General features: G+C 57.5%; 3 protein-coding genes across 3 annotated transcripts in view; 2 read left to right on the top strand and 1 right to left on the bottom strand.

Moving 5' to 3' along the window:
- Positions 1–4,758: 4,758 nt before the first annotated feature.
- TCHH (trichohyalin) lies at positions 4,759–12,265 on the top strand. Its single transcript, XM_068995030.1, has 2 exons — positions 4,759–4,896; positions 5,699–12,265. The coding sequence occupies exons 1-2, from the start codon at positions 4,759–4,761 to the stop codon at positions 12,263–12,265; spliced, it is 6,705 nt and encodes a 2,234-aa protein (XP_068851131.1).
- A 2,982-nt stretch (positions 12,266–15,247) lies between these two features.
- On the top strand, positions 15,248–17,309 carry LOC138098451 (protein S100-A11-like). Its single transcript, XM_068995018.1, has 3 exons — positions 15,248–15,378; positions 16,383–16,520; positions 17,030–17,309. The coding sequence occupies exons 1-3, from the start codon at positions 15,376–15,378 to the stop codon at positions 17,180–17,182; spliced, it is 294 nt and encodes a 97-aa protein (XP_068851119.1). The 5' UTR covers positions 15,248–15,375; the 3' UTR covers positions 17,183–17,309.
- A 791-nt stretch (positions 17,310–18,100) lies between these two features.
- Positions 18,101–22,265, bottom strand: part of COPA (COPI coat complex subunit alpha) — a 28,974-nt gene continuing 24,809 nt past the window's right edge. Inside the window, exons 29-33 of the mRNA XM_068994995.1 lie at positions 21,778–21,964; positions 21,582–21,692; positions 20,620–20,781; positions 19,828–20,022; positions 18,101–18,601 (exon numbers count right to left, since the gene is read on the bottom strand). Coding sequence (XP_068851096.1) covers positions 18,542–18,601; positions 19,828–20,022; positions 20,620–20,781; positions 21,582–21,692; positions 21,778–21,964 — 715 coding nt within the window. The 3' untranslated portion in view covers positions 18,101–18,541. The remainder of the gene's footprint in view (positions 18,602–19,827; positions 20,023–20,619; positions 20,782–21,581; positions 21,693–21,777; positions 21,965–22,265) is intronic.

Genomic DNA, 22,265 nt, shown 5'->3' with positions numbered 1-22,265 from the left:
GTTCCCTCTTGTCCTGGCCCCGTTCCCTGCGATCAGATCCCAAATCCCCCCTGGAAGAGCCCCAAATTCCCTCTGGATCCCCCTTTTCTCTGGGCTGAGCCCCCCCAGCTCCCTCAGGACTCTCCATTCCCTTCTCCTGCAGCTCCAGCCCCGCTCCCATCCCTGGCCCCGCTCCATCCCCCCGGACCAGGCACGGTTCCCATCCCAACATCCTCATTCTTCTCCCTTTGTTTCCTCTCCCTTCCCACCCTCCTCTCACCAAACCCGTTCCCAGCCCCGGGCGTGGCTCCGGCATCGCCTGAACCCCAATCCCGGGGTGGTAAAAATACCCCAAAATTACCAAAATAACCAAAACAAGCTTTCCTGCCCCATTCCTGCCAGAGGCGTCCACAGGCAGGGCCGGCTGTGGAGGATCAGGAATTAATTCCAGAGAAATTCCTCATTAACGAGAAAGGCAAACACCCTCACAGGGAACAATTCCTTCCCAATATCCCACCTCAGTTCGCCAGCATTCCCTGGGCTGCTTTGGATGGGATATTTGGGATAAATCCCTCCCCAGCCCAGGTGATTCCATGGATTCCCCAGCCCTAGGACAGTCCCAGGCCAGGCTGGGGCCCCCTGGGATGGTGGCAGGTGTCCCTTGGACCTTTAAGGATCTTCAAGGTCCTTCCAACCCAAACCATTCCAGGATTCCCTGAGCTGCTTTGGATGGGATATTTGGGATAAATCCTTCCCCAGCCCAGGTGATTCCATGGATTCCCCATCCCTGGGACAGTCCCAGGCCAGGCTGGAGCCACCTGGGACAGGAGAAGTTGTCCCACCCTCGGTTCAGCTCAGCCTGTCCAGGTCCTGGGACACTTTTCCAGCCGGGACATGGATCAATGCCAGGGGACGGGCAGTGGGATGAGGTCAGCGGGGTTCATGACGGGGTTGGGACCACCAGGACTCCTCATCCCGCACGGAGGGCGCCGCTCATCCTGTTTGTCCCCATCCCGATGTTTCACTTGTCCCCTATCAGCGCCGTCGGGGCCTGACCGACGTCCCCACGCCTCGCCTGAGGTCGGTGACACGCAGGACACGGAGCCCTCGGTGGCACATCCGACGTCACCCTCGGAGACGGCCCCGAATCCCACAACTGCCTCAGCGCTGAATCAGAAACCCCAAACCAGGAACTGGCCCCGGAGCTCCCGTCATCCCAAAAGGATTTGGGGTTCCAAGCGTGCCGCTGTCAAAATTCCCTGGATGGGGCCAAAAGGGATGGAATTTCGGAGCAGGGATGAGTTCGGAGGGGTCTCGGCTGTGGACACGCGAGGGGAGGGTTGGGAATTCCATCATCCCCTGCCTTGTTTCACCTAAAATATTCCTCAAAGTGTTTCTGGATGTTTTCCAGAAAATTCGAGAGTTTTCCAGGAAATTCCATGAAAAACCATCTCGGTTCGAGGTTGGTCCAATGGGATTTTGCTTTGTAGCAGCGTCAGTTTGGTTATCCCAGACAGAGATGGGAATGGGCACGGATTTGGGGAGGAATCATGGAATTCTGGACTGGTTTGGGTTGGAAGGGACGTCAAAAACCTCCACTTCCATGAGCAAGGATGCCTCCCTCCATCCCCGGTGGCTCCAGGCTGGCCTGGAGGACACTTCCAGGGATGGGGAATCCATGGAATAACCTGAGCCAGGCCCTCACAGGGAACGATTCCTTCCCAAAATCCCACCCAAATTCCCCCTCTGTCACCCTGACCCCATTCCCTGGGTCCTGTCCCTGCAGTTCCTCAGGAAAAGTCCCTCTCCAGCTTCTCAGAGCCCCTGCAGATCCTGGAGGTGCTGTGGGGTCTCCAAAGGCTCAACATTCCCAACATTCCCAGCCTGGATCCATAGGGAAGCTTCTCCAGCCCCTTGGATGCACTTTATGGCCTCCTCTGCCCTTGCTCCAACAATTCCACATCCCTTTTATTTTGGGGACACCAGAACTGGGCACAGAATTCCCAATGGGATCCCACCAGAGAAGAGCAGAGGGGGAGAATCCCCTTCCTCACCCTCCTGCCCAAATTCCTTTGGATCCATCCCAAAGGACAGGGGGGATTCTGCTCATGAGGACTCAGGAAAAGCTTTTTTGGGGAAAACCCAGCTGGAAAAGGAGGTTCCGTGCTGCCAGGACGTGCTAGGAGCCTCGTCCCAGGAGCGTCAGCAAATCCCAGGAAAGCTCTCCCGAGGCCAGGGACCTTTTCCAAGGAGGATTCCCGAGGCTCCCGCACAGCCCCGGCCCCTGGGGTGGGGACTCCAGACAGTTACAGGCCACCAAACCCCCCCTCATTTGCATAATCACCCCAAATCCACCCCAAAATTACAGCGTCCCAAGGGTGTCATTATCACCCAGGCGGGGCCTAATTTGCACCCGGGGTAATTTAATCCCCAAAAAAAACCAAAAGCCCGAAAATGAATGTTGGGGAGCATCCCTGGCTGAGTGTCCCCAGGGTGTCACCAGCCGTAATTAATTGGGCTCCTACACCCAGGATGAGCCACTCTCCGAAGGCTGCGGGACGAGTTCCTGCTCCGTGACGGCCCCGTCACCTCGTCCCCCCTCCGATCCCCAAAATCCAGGCTCTGGAATTTTCCTGATTTCCTCCAAGCGCTGTGAGAGTTCCTGGGGAAGAAAGGAATCGTTCATTAATTTGCTGTTGGAAGATTCAATTAAAAAAAAAAAAGAGGAAGATTGGGAGGTAATTACAGCCCGAGGGCAGCCGAAGGAAATTCAACATTAATCGACCTCTCAGCAGAGGCTTCTGCTTTTATTTTTAATTAAAATCAAGGAAAGTTGAAATTAAAATTGCCCAATTAATATTGGAAGTTCCGTCATGATTTTTCTCAATGAAAAAGGCATCAGTTAATTAAAATTTCCTTGTTCAAAAATCCGCTGAAAAATTCATCTCATCATTTGAAAATGGTTGGGGTTGGTTTGTTTTGTCGTACTTGGATAATATGGCCAAAAGTCTCATTAATAAGAAGCAAAAAAAGGAATAAAACTCTACAAGGATGTCCCATGAACGCAAAATCAGGAGGATTTGGGCATCTCACCCAGATTTTAGTGCTGAAATCTTTTTCCCTTTGCCTGATCCAAACCCCAGCGACCTCAGGCTCGAAATTCCAAAGGAAATGCACAAAAAAAGAGACAAAAATCCCCTGTGGACCAAAATTGTGGGACCAATTTTGTGGATCATAAAGATCTCGGCTGACCCCGATCTGCTCATCCTGAGCTCTGTTACCATCAGCACTTAAATTTTAATTTTGATTTATTTAATTCATTTAATTTGATTTGTTTGATTCATTTAATTTGTTTTCATTTCATTAATTTCATTAATTTAATGTAAATATTAATCCCTATTTTTATGTGGCTTCGCGTGCATTAACGACACAAAATCCCACCCACCACACAAATATTTACATTCAACTCCACCCTCCCTTTACCCTCTGGAGGCCTTCCAGATTTACCCCAAAAGTCCCAAACTCGACCATCAAAGGATTTTCCAGCCAGGATTTTCCAGGATTAGGCGGAACCGGCCTGAAGTGCCGCTGCTATTTCGGGGTGAAAATGATAGGGAAGGGTTGATAAAGCCAAATAACCCGTTTGGGACTGGGCTTGGCCAAGGATGAATCAGGACAACGTCCACAGAGGGTGGCTCCTCTCCAACCCCAACGGGGACCCTATAAAAGCAGCCCGGTCCTCCCCTGGCTCCGCACGGCTTCCCAGGAATCCCGCTCCATCCCGCCGGTGACTTGGGTGAGTGGCTCCCTCGGGAATATTCCCTCTGCTGGCAATGTTGGTGTTCCTCTGGGATTCCTGGTGGATGGGAGAGTCGTTCCCGGCGCTCTTTGGGAAGATGGAGGGGCCTCTCCCTGTTAGAATTGTTGGCTTGGGTTGGGTTTTCCATGTGGAGAAGTTTGGGGACTTCCTTGGGTGTGGGGTCAGCTCCCAGCTGGAGTTTGAAGCCATTGGAGAAATGGCTCCTTTTCCATGGAAGTCCCGGGGTTTCCGTGGGGCAGGGAGAGCTCGTGTGCCCGGGCACGTTCCGGAGGCAGGAAGGCGGGCACGGCGCAGCTTCCCGGGATCAGATGGGGCACGGATGTTCCTGATAAGAGGCTTGGGGATCCCACAGGGAAGCAAGGAGGGAAGGAGGAGGCTTTGGAGGTTTCCAGGAGGAGCTTTTGAGGTCTCTGCCCCCAGATCTTGTCTCGGGCTGGGTTAAAGCTCCTCTCACCGGGATCACAGGGACGGATCCTGGAAACATCAGGAGGTGCTGGAATGAGGCCAGGAGAAGCCATGGAGATGCTCCAAGGGCTGGGGAAAGGCTGGGAGAGCTGGAAGGGTTCACCCGGAGAGGAGAAGCTCCAGGGAGACCTTAGAGACCTCCCAGGGGTCCCTGGACAGCAGAGGGGTTGGATTGGGTGATCCTTAGGGTCCATTCCATGGGATAACCCCACGGGGCAGGATCTTGGGGCACCTCTTGAGTCACCACCGGCGGCTCCCTCCCCGCCATCCATCACCGCATCCCCATCATCATTCCCGCTCCAACGTCACCCAAACACGTCAGTGGGGAAGCTGGAGGCCACTCCCCATCCCACTAAAACCCTGGAATGTGTTCCCAGCCCTCCGGGGACGTGGAGCCAGCCCGACCTCGGGAATTCTCCTCCCTCTTCCCAAGGAAATCCCCCGTCCCTTGGTCTGCTCCTGTCCTTTCCAGGCTCGCTCGGATCTGCAGGAGGATGTCCCTGTTCTTGGACAGCATCGCCACCATCGTCAGCGTCTTCCAGCAGCACGCCCGGGGAGATGGGGACGGCTCCGGCCTCAGCCGCAGGACGATGAGGGAGCTCATCCAGAGGGAGTTCGCAGATGCCCTCGTGGTGAGCGCTGCGGGAAAGGGTTGGGATGTGGGAACGGCAAAATCTCCTCTGGAAACGGGATGGTGAGGGTTCCACCAAAGAGGAGCCACAGTCGGGTTCCTTTGTGCCAGAGAAGGGAATGGAGAGTCCTGAGGGATCTGGGGGGGCTCATCCCGGAGAAAAGGGGGATCCAGGAGGAATTTGGGGCTCTTCCAGGGGGGATTTGGGATCTGATTGCAGGGAACGGGGCCAGGACAAGAGGGAACAGCCTCGAGCTGTGCCAGGGGAGGTTCAGGGTGGATATTTGGGAAAATCCCTCCTGGAAAGGGCGGCCAGGCCTTAGGAGGGGCTGCCCAGGGAGGGTTGGAGTGGCCATCCCTGGAGGTGTCAGAGGGATCCCGGGATGTTGGAGCAGGTGATTGGTCCCAGATTGGACTCGATGATCTTGGAGTCCTTTTCCCACCTCAGGGATCCTGGGATTCTGCAATCGCTCCCACAACTCTTCCAACCCATTTTGCCATGAAAAAATGAGCAAAAGCCAGGGAATGAACTGGGGGAGGTGTGGGTTTTCCTTCCTGGATAGGAAGGGAATTTATCCTGCAGAAGGAGAAATCCCAAAAAGGAAAGAGCTGCTCGGCTGCAGCCAGGGAACAACCAGGAAAATGGAGAACAAATTCCCAGAGTTCAGCTGGTGCTGAGCCCTAAAAGTGAAATTGTGAGAGAAGGAAGGAGAATTCCTGCGATTCTTCCCATTTTTTCATTTCTCCCACAAGGATCAGGAAGACAAAAATCCCCTTTTTCCCCCCGTGTTTTTTCCCTGCAGAAGCCACACGACCCTCAGACCATTGAGAAGATCCTGCAGTTCCTGGAGTGGGACGGGGACGGGGACATCGATTTTAACGAGTTCCTCCTCTTGGTGTTCCGGGTGGCCAAGTGCTGCTTCTGGTTCCTGCCGAGGGCACCGTTCCTGGTGCAGAGGACGAAGATCCCGACCGGCACAAAATCCCTCCGGGAGCCGGAAATCAGGAGCAGAGGGAGCCGCCGGCAGCTCCAGGAGGAGGAGGAACAAGAAACCCGGGAGAGGAATCGTGACCCGCCCCATGAAGTTGAGCTGCAACGCGACACCAGGGTCGGGGAGATGGAAATCTCAGAGGGAACGAGGAGGGATCAGCAGGAACGTCGCACACGGAGCAGGAGCGACGCAGAACCAAGCAGGGAGCCACGGGAGCTGATCCCTCAGGAATACCGGGAACGGAGCCAAGAGCCGTGTGAGCAGCGGGAGAGCCGGAGAAGGCGGCAGCCCCCGGAGCCGGACAGACGAGGAGAGAGGAGAGATCGGGAGGGGTTCCAGGAGGAAGAACTGGCAGACGTGAGGATTGGCAGGCAACGCTGTGAACCCCAACCACGGCTGGACCGGTGGAGCCGCCAGGATCTGGGGAGTGATGAAAGAACCCAGCGGCCACGAGGAGCTGATGGAGGAGGTGACAACCGGCCACGGGAACCCGAATCGCTGCGGGAAGAGAGGAGCCGCCACCACCGGCGCGAGCTGGAACAAAGAGAGCTGGAAGGGAGAAGCCGCCGGGCAGCTGAGCCGGAATGTCCAGAGTCCAGGCGGCCACATCAGACATTCCTGGAGGAACCGTTAGAGATCGACCTCGGGGAGTGTGAGAGAGCAGAGCCGGTGGAACGTAGCTACAGACAGAGAACAAAGCGGGAACGGGAGCTGGAATCGGCGGAAAGGGAAAGGGAGATCCAGGAGGAGCTGGAAAGGGAAGAAAGAGATGATCCCAGAAGAAAAGGGAGAATGAGAGAGAGGAGGGTGGATCGGGAACAGGAGCTGGAGCTGGAGGGATCTGAGCGCCGCGGCCGCCGGACACAGGAAATGGAGGAAGAGGAGGCCACCATCAGACAGGGAGAGAAACAGGAGAGACGTGAAATTCGTGAGGCTGAAGCTGATGGGAGGAGACAAAGAGAAACTCTGAGGCACGAAAGGAGAAGAGAGACCTCAGTGGCAGCTGCAGAAGCCGACGTCAAAGTGCGCCGTGAGATCCGGGAACCGCGAGAGGAGCTGGGAAGGAGGGAAAGACCCCGTGAGTGCGAAGAAGAAGCGGAACCAGAGAGGAGAATTGTCCGTGGGAGAGAGAGGGAAGAGGCCGTGAAAGAGAGGAGAATCCATCGGGATTGGGAGCTAGAGCTGGAGGGCTCTGAGTGCCGGACACGGGAGAGAGAGGAAGAAGTGGCCGCCATCAGACAGAGAGAGACACAGGAGAGACGTGAGCGTGAAATTCGTGAGGCTGAAGCTGATGGAAGGAGAGAACGAGACTCAGTGAGGTACGAAAGGAGAAGAGAGACCTCAGTGGCAGCTGCAGAAGCCGACGTCAAAGTGCGCCGTGAGATCCGGGAACGAGGTGAGGAGCCAAGAAGAAGAGAGCGACCCCGTGAGTGCGAAGAAGAAGTGGAACCAGAGAGGAGAATTGTCCGTGGGAGAGAGAGGGAAGAGCCCCTGAGAGAGAGGAGAATCAATCGGGATCGGGAGCTGGAGGGCTCTGAGCGCCGGACATGGGAGAGGGAGGAACGAGAGGCTGTGATCAAGCAGAGAGAGACACGGGAGAGACGTGAGCGTGAAATTCGTGAGGCTGAAGCTGATGGAAGGAGACAAAGAGAAACTCTGAGGTACGAAAGGGAGAGGGAGACCTCAGTGGAAGCTGCAGAAGCCGATGTCAAAGTGCGACGTGAGATCCAGGAACGAGGTGAGGAGCCAAGAAGGAGGGAACGACCCCGTGAGTGCGAAGAAGAAGCAGAACCAGAGAGGAGAATTGTCCGTGGGAGAGAGAGGGAAGAGCCCCTGAGAGAGAGGAGAATCCATCGGGATCAGGAGCTGGAGCTGGAGGGCTCTGAGCGCCGGGCACAGGAGAGAGAGGAAGAAGTGGCTGCCATCAAGCAGAGAGAGACACAGGAGAGACGTGAGCATGAAATTCGTGAGGCTGAAGCTGATGGAAGGAGAGAACGAGACTCAGTGAGGTACGAAAGGAGAAGAGAGACCTCAGTGGCAGCTGCAGAAGCCGATGTCAAAGTGCGCCGTGAGATCCGGGAACGGGAACCGCGAGAGGAGCTGGGAAGGAGGGAACGACCCCGTGAGTGCGAAGAAGAAGCAGAACCAGAGAGGAGAATTGTCCGAGGGAGAGAGAGGGAAGAGCCCCGGAGAGAGAGGAGAATCCATCGGGATTGGGAGCTGGAGGGCTCTGAGCGCCGGACATGGGAGAGGGAGGAACGAGAGGCTGTGATCAACCAGAGAGAGACACGGGAGAGACGTGAGCGTGAAATTCATGAACTCGAAGCTGATGGAAGGAGACAAAGAGAAACTCTGAGGTACGAAAGGGAGAGGGAGAGCAGAGCTGCAGTAGCAGAAGCCGACGTCAAAGTGTGCCGTGCGATCCGGGAACCACGAGAGGAGCAGGGAAGGAGGGGACGGCCCCGTGAGTGTGAAGAACAAAGACAGACTTGCCCCAGAAGAGAGAGGGAAGAGCCCCTGAGAGAGAGGAGAATCCATCAGGATCGGGAGCTGGAGCTGGAGGGCTCTGAGCGCCGGACACGGGAGAGAGAGGAAGAAGTGGCCGCCATCAGACAGAGAGAGACACGGGAGAGACGTGAGCGTGAAATTCGTGAGGCTGAAGCTGATGGAAGGAGAGAACGAGACTCAGTGAGGTACGAAAGGAGAAGAGAGACCTCAGTGGCAGCAGCTGAAGCCGACGTCAAAGTGCGCCGTGAGATCCGGGAACGAGGTGAGGAGCTGGGAAGGAGGGAACGACCCCGTGAGTGCGAAGAAGAAGCAGAACCAGAGAGGAGAATTGTCCGTGGGAGAGAGAGGGAAGAGGTTGGGAGGGAGAGGAGAATCCATCAGGATTGGGAGCTGGAACTGGAGGGCTCTGAGCACCGCAGCCGCCGGACGCGGGAGAGGGAGGAAGAAGTGGCCGCCATCAGACAGAGAGAGACACGGGAGAGACGTGAGCGTGAAATTCGTGAGGCTGAAGCTGATGGAAGGAGAGAACGAGACTCAGTGAGGTACGAAAGGAGAAGAGAGACCTCAGTGGCAGCAGCTGAAGCCGACGTCAAAGTGCGCCGTGAGATCCGGGAACGAGGTGAGGAACTGGGAAGGAGGGAACGACCCCATGAGTGCGAAGAAGAAGCGGAACCAGAGAGGAGAATTGTCCGTGGGAGAGAGAGGGAAGAGCCCCTGAGAGAGAGGAGAATCCATCGGGATCGGGAGCTGGAGGGCTCTGAGCGCCGGACATGGGAGAGAGAGGAACGAGAGGCTGTGATCAACCAGAGAGAGACACGGGAGAGACGTGAGCGTGAAATTCGTGAGGCTGAAGCTGATGGAAGGAGAGAACGAGACTCAGTGAGGTACGAAAGGAGAAGAGAGACCTCAGTGGCAGCAGCTGAAGCCGATGTCAAAGTGCGCCGTGAGATCCGGGAACGAGGTGAGGAGCCAAGAAGAAGAGAGCGACCCCGTGAGTGCGAAGAAGAAGCAGAACCGGAGAGGAGAATTGTCCGTGGGAGAGAGAGGGAAGAGCCCCTGAGAGAGAGGAGAATCCATCGGGATCGGGAGCTGGAGCTGGAGGGCTCTGAGCTCCGGACACGGGACAGGGAGGAGGAACGAGAGGCTGTGATCAACCAGAGAGAGACACGGGAGAGACGTGAGCGTGAAATTCTTGAGTCTGAAGCTGATGGAAGGAGAGAACGAGACTCAGTGAGGTACGAAAGAAGAAGAGAGACCTCAGTGGCAGCAGCTGAATCCGACGTCAAAGTGCGCCGTGAGATCCAGGAACGAGGCGAGGAGCCAAGAAGAAGAGAGCGACCCCGTGAGTGCGAAGAAGAAGCGGAACCAGAGAGGAGAATTGTCCGTGGGAGAGAGAGGGAAGAGCCCCTGAGAGAGAGGAGAATCCATCAGGAACGGGAGCTGGAGCTGGAGGGCTCTGAGCGCCGGACATGGGAGAGGGAGGAACGAGAGGCTGTGATCAACCAGAGAGAGACACGGGAGAGACGTGAGCATGAAATTCTTGAGGCTGAAGCTGATGGAAGGAGAGAACGAGACTCAGTGAGGTACGAAAGGAGAAGAGAGACCTCAGTGGCAGCAGCTGAATCCGACGTCAAAGTGCGCCGTGAGATCCAGGAACGAGGCGAGGAGCCAAGAAGAAGAGAGCGACCCCGTGAGTGCGAAGAAGAAGTGGAACCAGAGAGGAGAATTGTCCATGGGAGAGAGAGGGAAGAGGCCGTGAAAGAGAGGAGAATCCATCGGGATCGGGAGCTGGAGCTGGAGGGCTCTGAGCACCGCAGCCGCCGGATGCGGGAGAGGGAGGAAGAAGTGGCCGCCATCAGCCAGAGAGAGACACGGGAGAGACGTGAGCGTGAAATTCGTGAGGCTGAAGCTGATGGAAGGAGAGAACGAGACTCAGTGAGGTACGAAAGGAGAAGAGAGACCTCAGTGGCAGCTGCAGAAGCCGACGTCAAAGTGCGCCGTGAGATCCGGGAACGAGGTGAGGAGCCAAGAAGAAGAGAGCGACCCCGTGAGTGCGAAGAAGAAGTGGAACCAGAGAGGAGAATTGTCCGTGGGAGAGAGAGGGAAGAGGCCATGAGGGAGAGGAGAATCCATCGGGATCAGGAGCTGGAGCTGGAGGGCTCTGAGCACCGCAGCCGCCGGATGCGGGAGAGGGAGGAAGAAGTGGCCGCCATCAGCCAGAGAGAGACACGGGAGAGACGTGAGCGTGAAATTCGTGAGGCTGAAGCTGATGGAAGGAGAGAACGAGACTCAGTGAGGTACGAAAGGAGAAGAGAGACCTCAGTGGCAGCTGCAGAAGCCGACGTCAAAGTGCGCCGTGAGATCCGGGAACGAGGTGAGGAGCCAAGAAGAAGAGAGCGACCCCGTGAGTGCGAAGAAGAAGTGGAACCAGAGAGGAGAATTGTCCGTGGGAGAGAGAGGGAAGAGGCCATGAGGGAGAGGAGAATCCATCGGGATCAGGAGCTGGAGCTGGAGGGCTCTGAGCACCGGGCACAGGAGAGAGAGGAAGAAGTGGCTGCCATCAAGCAGAGAGAGACACGGGAGAGACGTGAGCGTGAAATTCTTGAGGCTGAAGCTGATGGAAGGAGAGAACGAGACTCAGTGAGGTACGAAAGGAGAAGAGAGACCTCAGTGGCAGCAGCTGAAGCCGATGTCAAAGTGCGCCGTGAGATCCGGGAACGAGGCGAGGAGCCAAGAAGAAGAGAGCGACCCCGTGAGTGCGAAGAAGAAGCAGAACCAGAGAGGAGAATTGTCCGTGGGAGAGAGAGGGAAGAGCCCCTGAGAGAGAGGAGAATCCATCAGGATCGGGAGCTGGAGCTGGAGGGCTCTGAGCGCCGCAGCCGCCGGACGCGGGAGAGGGAGGAAGAAGTGACCACCACTGACCAGGGAGAGACACGGGAGGAGATCAGACTGGAGGTCCTGGAGGAGGAAGAAGAGGAAGAGGAGACGGAGCAGGGCCGGTGCCTGTACCAGACCCTGGACGTGGACACCGGCGATCTCTGCCCGCCAGGACAGGAGGTGCCCGTCAGTGACCTCAGGGTCCGGTACATCCCCGCTGACCCCGACGTCCGGCCCGAGGTCCGGGTGCTCCCCGATCCCGTTGAGCCCCAGACCGTCGCCTACTTGGTCCACGTGATCCAGAACCTGGACGACCCCAAGGCCACCACCTACGAGATCGTGTGCCAGCAGCCCGGCCAGCGGGGCCGGCCCGTGCGCGTCAGGACCTGCTCCGTGTCCCCGCGGCCACCGAGTGACCGCAGGGGCCACCCCGAGCCGCCAGCCAGAGAAACGGGGAGGGCTGAGGCGCCACCTTCCAAATCCCGGGAAATCTCTGAGGATCTGGATGAGCCCCGGGAAAGATCTGGAAAAGAGGTGAAGGACGGAGCTCTCCGGGATCCCGTTGAGCCGGAGGCTGCGAAAGGCGAGAGGGTGAAATCCAAGGAGATCCGGAGGCGCCCCGAGATCCCTGAGGAGCAGCAGGATCAGCCCCAGGGAGAGGGATCCCAGAAAACCCCACGGGAGCCCGGATCCGGCTGCCAGGGGAGAGAGCGGGAGGACGGCAAGGCCAAGAGCTGCCCCGCGGCTCCGGAGCCTCGGGAATCTCGGGATCCGGAGCGGAGAGATCCCGGAGAGAGCCGGGCCCGCAGAGAGGGAATCCAGGAGGATCTGGAGGATCCTGATCCGGGAAAGAGCCGCCAGGAGGAATCCAGGGAGAGAAGCCCCCGGGAATCCGGTGATTCCCAGGTTTCTTGGGAAGGTGGCACCAAGCAGGGCCAGGATTCCTCGCAGGAGGCCCCAAATCGCCCCAGGGATGAATCCAAGACATCCTGAGGGGAATCCGCCTCTCCCTGGAGCCTCTCCAGGTCTTTTTGAGGGTCACTCCTGGCCCCCGTTCCCAGCTCAGGCCCGGGAGTGATGGACTCAAAAGGATTCCGGGGTGTCCAGTGGGGTTTGGGGCTTTTCCCTGGAATTATTCCTCAGCAGGAAGCGAGATCCCCCTGGATCTGGAATTTCCGCCTCCCTGCCGGGTGTGTCCCTCGATATTTAATCACTTTTTCTGCTCTAATTGGAGTCCTTGGGTCCCTCTGTCCTCTTTTGTACCCTGGGCTGTCACTTCAGGTCCCCCCAGCCCCGGGGCTGGGGCTCCTCTCAGCTTCTGCCACGAAACTCCAAAAAAATTCCTGATTTTGGGGCCTGGAAATCCTCGAGGTTGGGAAAAAACCCCACTTTTGTCGCCTTGATTCCAGCAGAATTCCAGCACCAGGCTCGGGGGTTTGGAGCGGCCGCAGGGTCCTGGTGGTGGGTGGGGGATTCTCCTTCTCCTCCTTTTCCTTCCTTTTTATTGCATGGAAAATGGGAATAAAGAGCTGATTCCTGCACCGGCTCCGTGCGTCCCATTCCGGAGGGCCGGGAGGGCTGGGAGGGGGGCCCAGCTCGGATCACACCTTCCCAGCTGGGATGAGGCATTCCCAGTTCAGCTCACACACTCCCAGTTCAGCCCCCAAACTCCTCCTAATCCCAAATCCCACCAAATCCCCCATTCCCACATCCCATCCCAGGCTCTCCCAAGGCTCCGTCCTGGCCAGAGCCGCTCCCGGTGCTGTCCCCACATGACAGGGACAGGAACGGGAACGGGAACAGGGACAGGGATGGGAACAGGGATGGGGACAGGGACAGGGAGAGGGACAGGGAGAGGGACAGAGACAGGGATAGGGAGGGGAACAGGAACGGGGATGGGGACAGGGACAGGGACAGGGACAGGGACAGGGACAGGGACAGGGACAGGGATAGGGAGGGGAACAGGAACGGGGATGGGGACATGGAAAAGGACAAGGACATGGAGAGGGAGAGGGAGAGGGACAGGGAGGGGAACAGGAACGGGGATGGGGACAGGGACAGGAACAGGGACAGGGACACGGCCAGGGCTCGGTGACAGGGTCAGGGTTTGGGGACAGGGCCAAGGACAGGGACAGTGACAAAGCTGGGGACAGGGACAGAGCCAGGGCCAGGGCCAGAGCTCGGTGACAGGGCCAGGAACGGGGACAGTGACACAGCTCGGTGACAGGAGCAGGAACAGGAACAGGAACAGGAACAGGAACAGGAACAGGAACAGGAACAGGAACAGGAGCACGACTCGGTGATGGGGACAGGGCCAGGGCCAGGGCCAGGGACACAGCTCGGTGACAGGGCCAGGGCTGGGACAAGGGCTCGGTGACAGGGCCAGGGCCAGGGACACAGCTCGGTGACAGGGCCAGGAACGGGGACAGTGACACAGCTCGGTGACAGGAACAGGAGCAGGAGCAGGAGCAGGAACAGGAACAGGAACAGGAACAGGAACAGGAACAGGAACAGGAACAGGAACACGACTCGGTGATGGGGACAGGGCCAGGGCCAGTGACAGGGCCAGGGCCATGGCTCGGTGGCAGGGCCAGGAACAGGAACAGGAGCAGGAACAGGAGCACGGCTCGGTGATGGGGACAGGGACAGAGCCATGGCCAGGGCTCAGGGACACAGCGCGGTGACAGGGCCAGGGCCAGCGCTGGGACAAGGACTTGGTGACAGGGCCAGGAACGGCGACAGTGACACAGCTCGGTGACAGGAACAGGAACAGGAGCAGGAACAGGAACAGGAGCAGGAACAGGAACAGGAGCACGGCTCGGTGATGGGGACAGGGCCAGGGCCAGTGACAGGAGCAGGAACAGGAGCACGGCTCAGTAATGGGGCCAGTGACAGGGCCAGGGCCAGGGCCAGGGCCAGGGCCAGGGCCAGGGCCAGGGCCAGGGCCATGGCTCGGTGACGGGAGCAGGAACAGGAGCACAGCTCAGTAATGGGGCCAGGGACAGGGCCAGGGCCACGGCTCGGTGACAGGAGCAGGAGCAGGAGCACGGCTCGGTGCCCGGGCCAGGGCCAGTGGCAGTGCCAGGACCAGTGCCAGGACCAGTGCCAGGCCCACGGCTCGGTGCCACCGTGTGGCCGCACAGATGGCGGTGTCCGCATCCCGGGCCAGCCGCATCCCGGGCCAGCCGCGTCCCAGGCCAGCCGCGTCCCGCCGGGAACATCCCGAATCCCCCGGGATCGCCTCTGGCACAGGGAAAATGCCACATTCCCCCCTCCCCCCCCCCCTCCCCTTTTATCCAGGGGGATCCTCAGGGAGAGGGAAAATCCAATTTTCCAATCCAAGGTTTGGGAAATTCCCTTTGGGAATGTTGGATTGAGGAAAATCTTCTTTTCCCCCAAATATATGGGAAAAAAATCGGGAGTTTGAGGACGGGGAATTGGGAGGAGAAGGGAAAATCTCCCGGGGCTGTTCCCTCGTTTGCTGCTTCCCTTTGTCCTGCTTCGAGATTTGGGGGATTTCCCCCTTTTTTTCCTGCTCCAGGCTCCAGCAGAATTCCCAGAGCTGTCCATGGAAGCTTTCCCCGATCCCAGAACTCATCCCAAAACCCCGTGTTTCCCCCCTCCCTGCTCCAGCCTCCCCTGGAAGATTTTGGGGAAGTTTTCCCCTTTTTCCTGCTCCAGCCTCCCCCTCAAAGATTTTTGGGATTTTCCCCCCTCCCTGCTCCAGCCTCCCCCTGAAGATTTTGGGATTTTCCCCTTTTTTCCTGCTCCAGCCTCCCCTGGAAGATTTTGGGGGGGGGATTTTTTCCCCCCATCTCCTCCCCCGAGGGTGAACCCAGCGCTATCCCAGCGGAGAAAACCGGGATCATTCCGGACTGGGAATAACCGCAAACCCCGGAGCGGGGCAGGGCAGGGCCGGGCACATTCCAGAGGCGCGGGAGGAGCCGCGGTTGCCGCTGGAAACGGGAATTGCCCAACGCGGCCGGGGCTGAGTCACCCCGGGCGGGGCTCCCGAGCTGTCCCCGAGCTGTCTCGGAGCTGTTCCTGAGGCTCCCGATCCTACAATTCCAACCCGAGCGGAGCATCCGCCGCCTGCCCCAGCCATGGTGAGGGAGCCGGGATTCCCGGGAATGCGGTGGGAAGGGTTCCAGAGGGGTTCCAGAGGAGATTTTCCTACAAAAGGCCCCAAAACGGGAGCGGGCCGGGGCCAGGGAATGGTGCCAAGGGAAGGATTTGTTGGGAAAGGGTCTGGGAATGGGAAAAGGGGCAGGGAAAGGGTCGCAGGATGTGTGGGATGGGGGGGGGTGATTCCATAGGGACGGGAGGGTGACAGGAAAAGGGGCTTTACCCACGAAAGGCCCCAAAAGCGGAGCGGGACGGAGCCAGGGAAGGGGCCCTGGGAAGGCGGAAGAGTCCCAAAATCCCCACTTTATTCCCCAAATCCGCACCTTCCCTGTACGTCCCAGGGGGAGAACCTCCAGGAAATTGGGAAGGCCGCTGGAATTTTCCTCTCCTGGGGTCGGACAGGGCGGGGGGGGAGGAGAGGAGGGAGGGAAAGAGGGAAAAACTGGGAAAAACGGGGAAAAACAGGGAAAAACGGGGGAAAACGGGGGGAAATGGGGGGAAACAGGAAGAAAACGGGGGAAAACGGGGGAAAACAGGGGAAAACGGGAAAATGGGGGGGAAACGGAGAAAAACGGAGGAAAAACGGGGGGAAAACGGGATTATCTCCCCAAAAACCGCCTCATCCAAAGCTTGGATCCGCCCCGGGCCCTTCCCACTCCTCCGCCGGGATCCGGCACCTCCCCAGGGATTTTCCAGGAGCCGCTCCCGCTCCGGGAGCTGTGCCAGGGAGTGAAATCCAGGGGAAAATGCGGCTGAACGGGTCGGGCTGAGGCCTTCCCTCATCCTGAAAAAACCGGGAACACCGGGAATGGGCACAGGAGGCTCCTCCGTCCCCAAAAATCCAGCGGGGTTGCTCCTGGAATAGGCAGAGGGGGCCGTTCCCTGCTCCCGACAAAACCCGGGATTGCTCCTGGCACACCTGGAATGGGCACAGAAGGTTCCTGCAGCCCTTCCCTCATCCCAAAATCCCGGGATATTCCCGCAGCCCACGGAGACGGAGCGCTGCATCGAGTCGCTGCTGGCCGTGTTCCAGCGCTACGCCGGCAAGGAGGGAGATTCCTGCTCCCTCTCCAAGCGGGAATTCCGGGCCTTCATGGACACCGAGCTGGCCGCCTTCACCAAGGTCTGGGAATGCCGAGTGGGGTGGGGTCCATGGGATGGGATGGGGTGGGATGGGATGGGATGGGATGGGATGGGATCCATGGGATGGGATCCATGGGATGGGATCCATGGGATGGGATCCATGGGATGGGATGGGATTTATGGGATTTATGGGATAGGAGGACCCCTGGGTTCCCGGCCCTGGGGATGTGTCGGGATGGGGTTTGGGGTGGGATGGGATTTTGGGAATGTCACTGGATGTGGATATTTAGGGATTTGCCCAGCCCAAAGCATTCCAGATTCCCTAGGCTGGTTTATTTGGGATTTGAGGGATGAATCCTTCCCTGGCCCAGGTTATCCCGTGGATTCCCCATCCCTGGATCCACCTGGCCCAGCAGGAATATGGATTGGGACATTTCAGCTCCCTCCATCCCAAACCATCCCAGGACTCCCTGAGCTCCCATTCCCTCCCTGGGCAGGGAATTCCCGCTCATTCCAGGCCCCGATTCCCGGTTTTTTTTTTTTTGGCAGAACCAGAAGGATCCGGGCGTGGTGGACAGGATGATGAAAAAGCTGGATCTGAACAGCGACGGGCAGTTGGATTTCCAGGAATTCCTGAACCTCATCGGCGGCATCGCCGTGGCCTGCCACAACTCCCTGCTCCTGAAATCCCCCAATCCATGAATCCAGAGGCGCTGGAAGCGTCCCACAGCCCCAGGGAAGATCCCAGGGAACACTGGAAGCCTTGGAATGGCCGCATTCCCTTTTTCCCCCCCGTTTTTATGGATAAATAAAAGGTTTAAAGCCGCGAGGTTTGGCGGGAAAACGGCGCCGATCCCGAGGGATTCCGGGATCAGTGGGGGAAGGGGAGGGGAAGAATTCCAAGGCGATCCCCACGTGGTCACCCAGAATTCCAGGAATTCCTCGGACACCTCCAGGGATGGGGATCCAACCCTCCCTGAGCCCTTTCCAGCGGTTCCCAACCCTTTTTCCATGGAAAAATTTCCCCAGATATCCACCCTGAGCCTCCCCTGGCACAGCTCGAGGCCGTTCCCTCTTGTCCTGACCCCGTTCCCTGCGATCAGATCCCAAATTCCCCCTGGAAGAGCCCCAAATTCCCCACTGGATCCCCCTTTTCCCCTGGCAGAGCCCCTGCAGCTCCCTCAGGGTTTTCCAGGCCCTTTTCCCGCTGCTCCAGCCCCTCATTCCATGAGAATCCCCCACCTGGACACAGCCCTGGCCATTCCCAGCGGGACAATCCCTGGAATTGCATCCCTGGATCCTCCCCCTTTGCCTGTCCCGTTTTGGTTCCCATCCCTGTCCCCCTGCAGGGATCAGGATCCACCCAAATTTGGGAATCCCGGAGCCTTTTCTGTGCCCTGGAGACTCCAAAGGACAAAACTCCAGCAGGGAATTCCGGACAAGCCCTCAGGGTTAATTGGGGCACTAATTACACCCCGCTAATTAACACTTCCAGCTCCAAGTCATTCCAGGAGTGCCCATCCCAGCTCCCAGAAAATTCCCAGCTCTCCAAGCAGAGGTGGGAAAAGGGATTAAATCCCACTTTTTTTTTGTGGGTGTCCTGAGCTCCTAACCAGGAAATTCCAGGTGATTAACAAACTTTATTAACGAGGGGAGCTCATTAAGTTGCCAGGACAACAAAACAAGGAGTCAACGAACACGGAGCCACTTCCAGAGGGAGCTGGATTTCCTCGGATTGGGGACTGGCAGAGCCAATCCTGGGTTTTCCAAGCAATTATTTGGGATTGAAAGGGGGGCAGAGGCAGCTGCAGCCTCTGGAGGAGCTTCCAAGGATTTGGGAAGAGCAGCCCTTTCCCCCTCTGGAAAAGATCTGGGATAAAGGAGCGGGAAAACCGGTCTGGGAACAAGGGAGAAATTCCTGCTAAATGAGGAAAAAAACCCCCTCAATCCGGAATTCCAGGGTGGGGAAAAACCAGGAAGGGAGCACGGGAATGGTCAAGGGGAGGGATTGGGGTGAAAGCTGGGATGGGGGAGCGGGAAATTCCTTATCCAGGAGAATTCCTAACGGAACTGGAGGGGGCTGATGCGCAGCCCCAGGACGTCCTTCCCGATCTCTGTCACCTGCAGGGACAAAGAGAGGATTTAGGGGGAAAACTTGGGATTTAGGGAGGAAAATTCGGGATTTAGGGGGAAAATTCAGGATTTAGGGGGAAAATTCAGGATTTAGGGGGAAAATTTGGGATGTAGGGGTGAAAACTTGGGATTTAGGGGTGAAAATTTGGGATTTAGGGGGGGAAATTCAGGATTTAGGGGGGGAAATTCAGGATTTAGGGGTGAAAATTCGAGATTTAGGGGTTGGGTTTGGGGCCGTCGCTCTTGGGCCTGTGCTGGGAGCACTGGGAAGGGGCTGGGACCGTCCTGAGATCCCTTGGGGAGATTTGGGTGGGCATTTGAGGGATTTGGGTGGGCATTTGAGGGATTTGGGTGGGAATCTGAGGGATTTGGGTGGGAATCTGAGGGATTTGTGTGGAAATTTGAAGTATTTGTGGGGATGTTGGAGAGGTTTGTGGTGATACTTGAGATATTTCCATGGATGGATGAGATCCCCCCTCAGATGAGAGATTTGTGGGGATATTGAGGAGATTTCTATAGATCTTCGGGATATTTTCATAGACGTTGGAGATATTTCTACAGATCTCAGGTATTTCCATGGATATTGGAGATATTTCCATGGATGGACGAGTTTCCCCCTCAGATTCTCCAGACCAAGCAGTCTGAACTCCCACGGCCCCTCCTTGTGGGAAAGGCCCTTAAACCCTCTCTGGAATCCAACACTGGCCCTTCAAAACCCCAGATTTTCCCACCCTACAAACCCTCCAACCCCACACAAATCAGCGGGATGTGATTCCCAGTGGAAATCCTGAGGGAAATCCCACAGGATCCATGTCCCCCTCACCGTGGGGACGTGGCAGCTCTGCCCGCGGAACTCGGGGCCGTAGCCAGGCCCCACTGAGGGGACACTTTGCTGTCCCCCTTCAGAGGAGAGATTTGTGGGGATATTGGAGGTATTTCCATGGATATTTGAGATTTTTTTATGGATATTTGAGAGATTTGTACGGATATTGGAGATATTTCCATGGATGGACGAGATCCTCCCTCAGATTCTCCAGACCAAGCAGTCTGAACTCCCACGGCCCCTCCTTGTGGGAAAGGCCCTAAACCCCCTCTGGAATCCAACACTGGCCCCTCAAAACCCCAGAATTTCCCACCCTACAAACCCTCCAACCCCACACATCAGCGGGATGCAATTCCTGAGGGCAACCCCACAGGATCCATGTCCCCCTCACCGTGGTGACGCGGCAGATCTGCCCGCGGAACTCGGGGCTGTAGCAGGCCCCGCTGAGGGGACACTTTTCCAGGGGTTTCCCGCGGTAAATGGGGCGGTAGGAGGCGGCGCAGATGTCGAAGGGGTTGTGCTGGTCGTAGTTGAGCTGGTGGCTGTCGCTGGGGTTCTTCTCGCAGGCTGACAGGATCTTCCGTGTCTGGAAAACATCGCCACCGTGAGCACGAGGGATGGGGACACCCCAAAAATGGTGTCGCAGCAGGGGTGCCACACCTGAGGGCTTTAGCTTGGGTTTGGGACAAGGGACACCCCAAAAATGGTGTCACAGCAGGGGTTCCACACCTGAGGGCCTCAGCTCAGGTTGAGGACAAGCACACCCCAAAAAGGGGTCACAGCAGGGGTTCCACACCTGAGGGCCTCAGCTCGGGTTTGGGAACAAGGGACACCCTAAAAACGGTGTCACAGCAGGGGTTCCACACCTGAGGGCTTTAGCTGGGGTTTGGGACAAGGGACACCCTAAAAATGGTGTCACAGCAGGGGTTCCACACCTGAGGACTTTAGCTGGGGTTTGGGAACAAGGGACACCCTAAAAATGGTGTCACAGCAGGGGTTCCACACCTGAGGGCCTCAGCTGCTGGGCCACCTCAGGTTTGGGGATAGGGACACCCCAACAAAGGAGTTCCCCCCACCTGAGGGCCTCACCTACTGGGCCACCTTGGGGTTGGGGACAGGGACATTGGGGCCCTCACCTGCTGGGTTTGGGGACGGGGCCATTTGGGGACATTTGGGGCCTCACCTGCTGGGCCACCTCGGGCTTGGGGCCGAGCTCAAGCAGGCGGCGGGCGAAGGTGGCGGCGCTCTTGAAGTTCTTGAGTTTGAAGAAGAGGTTGAGGGCGGTGCGGAGCACCAGGATCATGTGCACGGGCTGCAGGTTGGAGTGCGTGAAGTAGGCGGCCATCTGCCAGAGAAAACACGGAAAACTGGGATCAAAACCTCGGGAATAACGGGAATTATGGCTCGGAACGGTCCCTCACAGGTAGCCCCCATTTGTATCACCTTTAAAGGTAAAATCCCACTTTTTTCCCCTCAGGAGCCCCACATTTCTGCCTCAGGAATTCCATATTTTCCCCCTCAGAAATCACACATTTCCCCCATCAGGAATTCCACATTTCCCCCCACCAGGAATTCCCACATTTCTGCCTCAGGAATCCCACATTTCCCTCTCAGGATTTCCTATGTTTTTCCCCTCAGGAATCCCACATTTCCCCCATCAGGAATTCCATGTTTTCCCCCTCAGGAATCCCACATTTCCCCCTCAGGATTTCCTATGTTTTTCCCCTCAGGAATCCCACATTTCCCCCATCAGGAATTCCATGTTTTCCCCCTCAGGAATTCCACGTTCCCCCCCTCAGGAATTCCCACATTTCCCACCTCAGAAATCCCCACATTTCCCCCATCAGGAATTCCCACGTTTCCCCCCTCAGAAATTCCCATGTTTCCCCCATCAGGAATTCCACATTTCCCCCCTCAGGAATTCCCACATTTCTGCCTCAGGAATCCCACATTTCCCCCTCAGGATTTCCCATGTTTTTTCCCTCAGGAATCCCACATTTCCCCCCTCAGGAATTCCATGTTTTCCCCCTCAGGAATTCCACGTTCCCCCCCTCAGGAATCCCACATTTCCCCCTCAGGAATTCCCACATTTCCCACCTCAGAAATTCCCACATTCCCCCCCTCAGGAATTCCCACATTTCCCACCTCACAGATCCTCTTCTGCTGCTCCAGCGTCTCCTTGGGCAGCTTCTTCCTCTCAATCTCCATGGACAATCCCACGATGTATTCCCGGCAAATCGCGATCAGCTGCTGCGCCTTTGGGAACGCCAGAAAACCAGGGATCAATCCCTTCCCTGGGGACACCTCGGGATCGGGATTAGGATCGGGATGCATCCCTGACCTCGGCGATCTCCTGCTTGTTGTCCACCACCAGCAAGGGGACGCTGAGCAGGATCAGCCGGAATTTCTCCACGGCTTCCTCGAATTTCCCGGCCGTGGTCAGTTGGTAGCAGAGCTGCAGCCGCTGGATGAGGTCGTTCAGCTTCAGCCCCACGGCCGGGAGCGCCGTCTTGGGCCCAGCCTCTTTCCTGGGATCCCAAGATTCGGGATTTAAGGATCAGAGGGATGCGGGGAGAGGGGATTGTGTGGGCTCGGTGAGGTTGGGATGGAATTCCAGGAGTCCAGAGCAGTTCAGGAATTCCTCGGACACCTCCAGGGATGGGGATCCAACCCTCCCTGAGCCCCTTCCAGGGGTTCCCAACCCTTTTCCATGGAAAAATTTTCCCAAATATCCACCCTGAGCCTCCCTGGCACAGCTCGAGGCCGTTCCCTCTTGTCCTGACCCTGTTCCCTGGGATCAGATCCCAAATTCCCCCTGGAAGAGCCCCA

Source organism: Aphelocoma coerulescens, chromosome 25, assembly GCF_041296385.1.
Source record: "Aphelocoma coerulescens isolate FSJ_1873_10779 chromosome 25, UR_Acoe_1.0, whole genome shotgun sequence".
In the NCBI taxonomy this organism is placed as follows: Eukaryota; Metazoa; Chordata; class Aves; order Passeriformes; family Corvidae; genus Aphelocoma; species Aphelocoma coerulescens.
The sequence above is the reverse complement of the archived record's forward strand: the minus strand, read 5'-3'. Positions and strand labels throughout refer to the sequence as shown.

Excerpts from the sequence above, each read along its gene's own strand:
- TCHH (XM_068995030.1), top strand. The coding sequence starts at position 4,759 with ATGTCCCTGTTCTTGGACAGCATCGCCACCATCGTCAGCGTCTTCCAG. Across the intron at positions 4,897-5,698 it reads AGTTCGCAGATGCCCTCGTG|AAGCCACACGACCCTCAGAC; the intron begins GTGAGCGCTGCG and ends TTTTCCCTGCAG.
- LOC138098451 (XM_068995018.1), top strand. Across the intron at positions 16,521-17,029 it reads AGCTGGCCGCCTTCACCAAG|AACCAGAAGGATCCGGGCGT; the intron begins GTCTGGGAATGC and ends TTTTTTTGGCAG.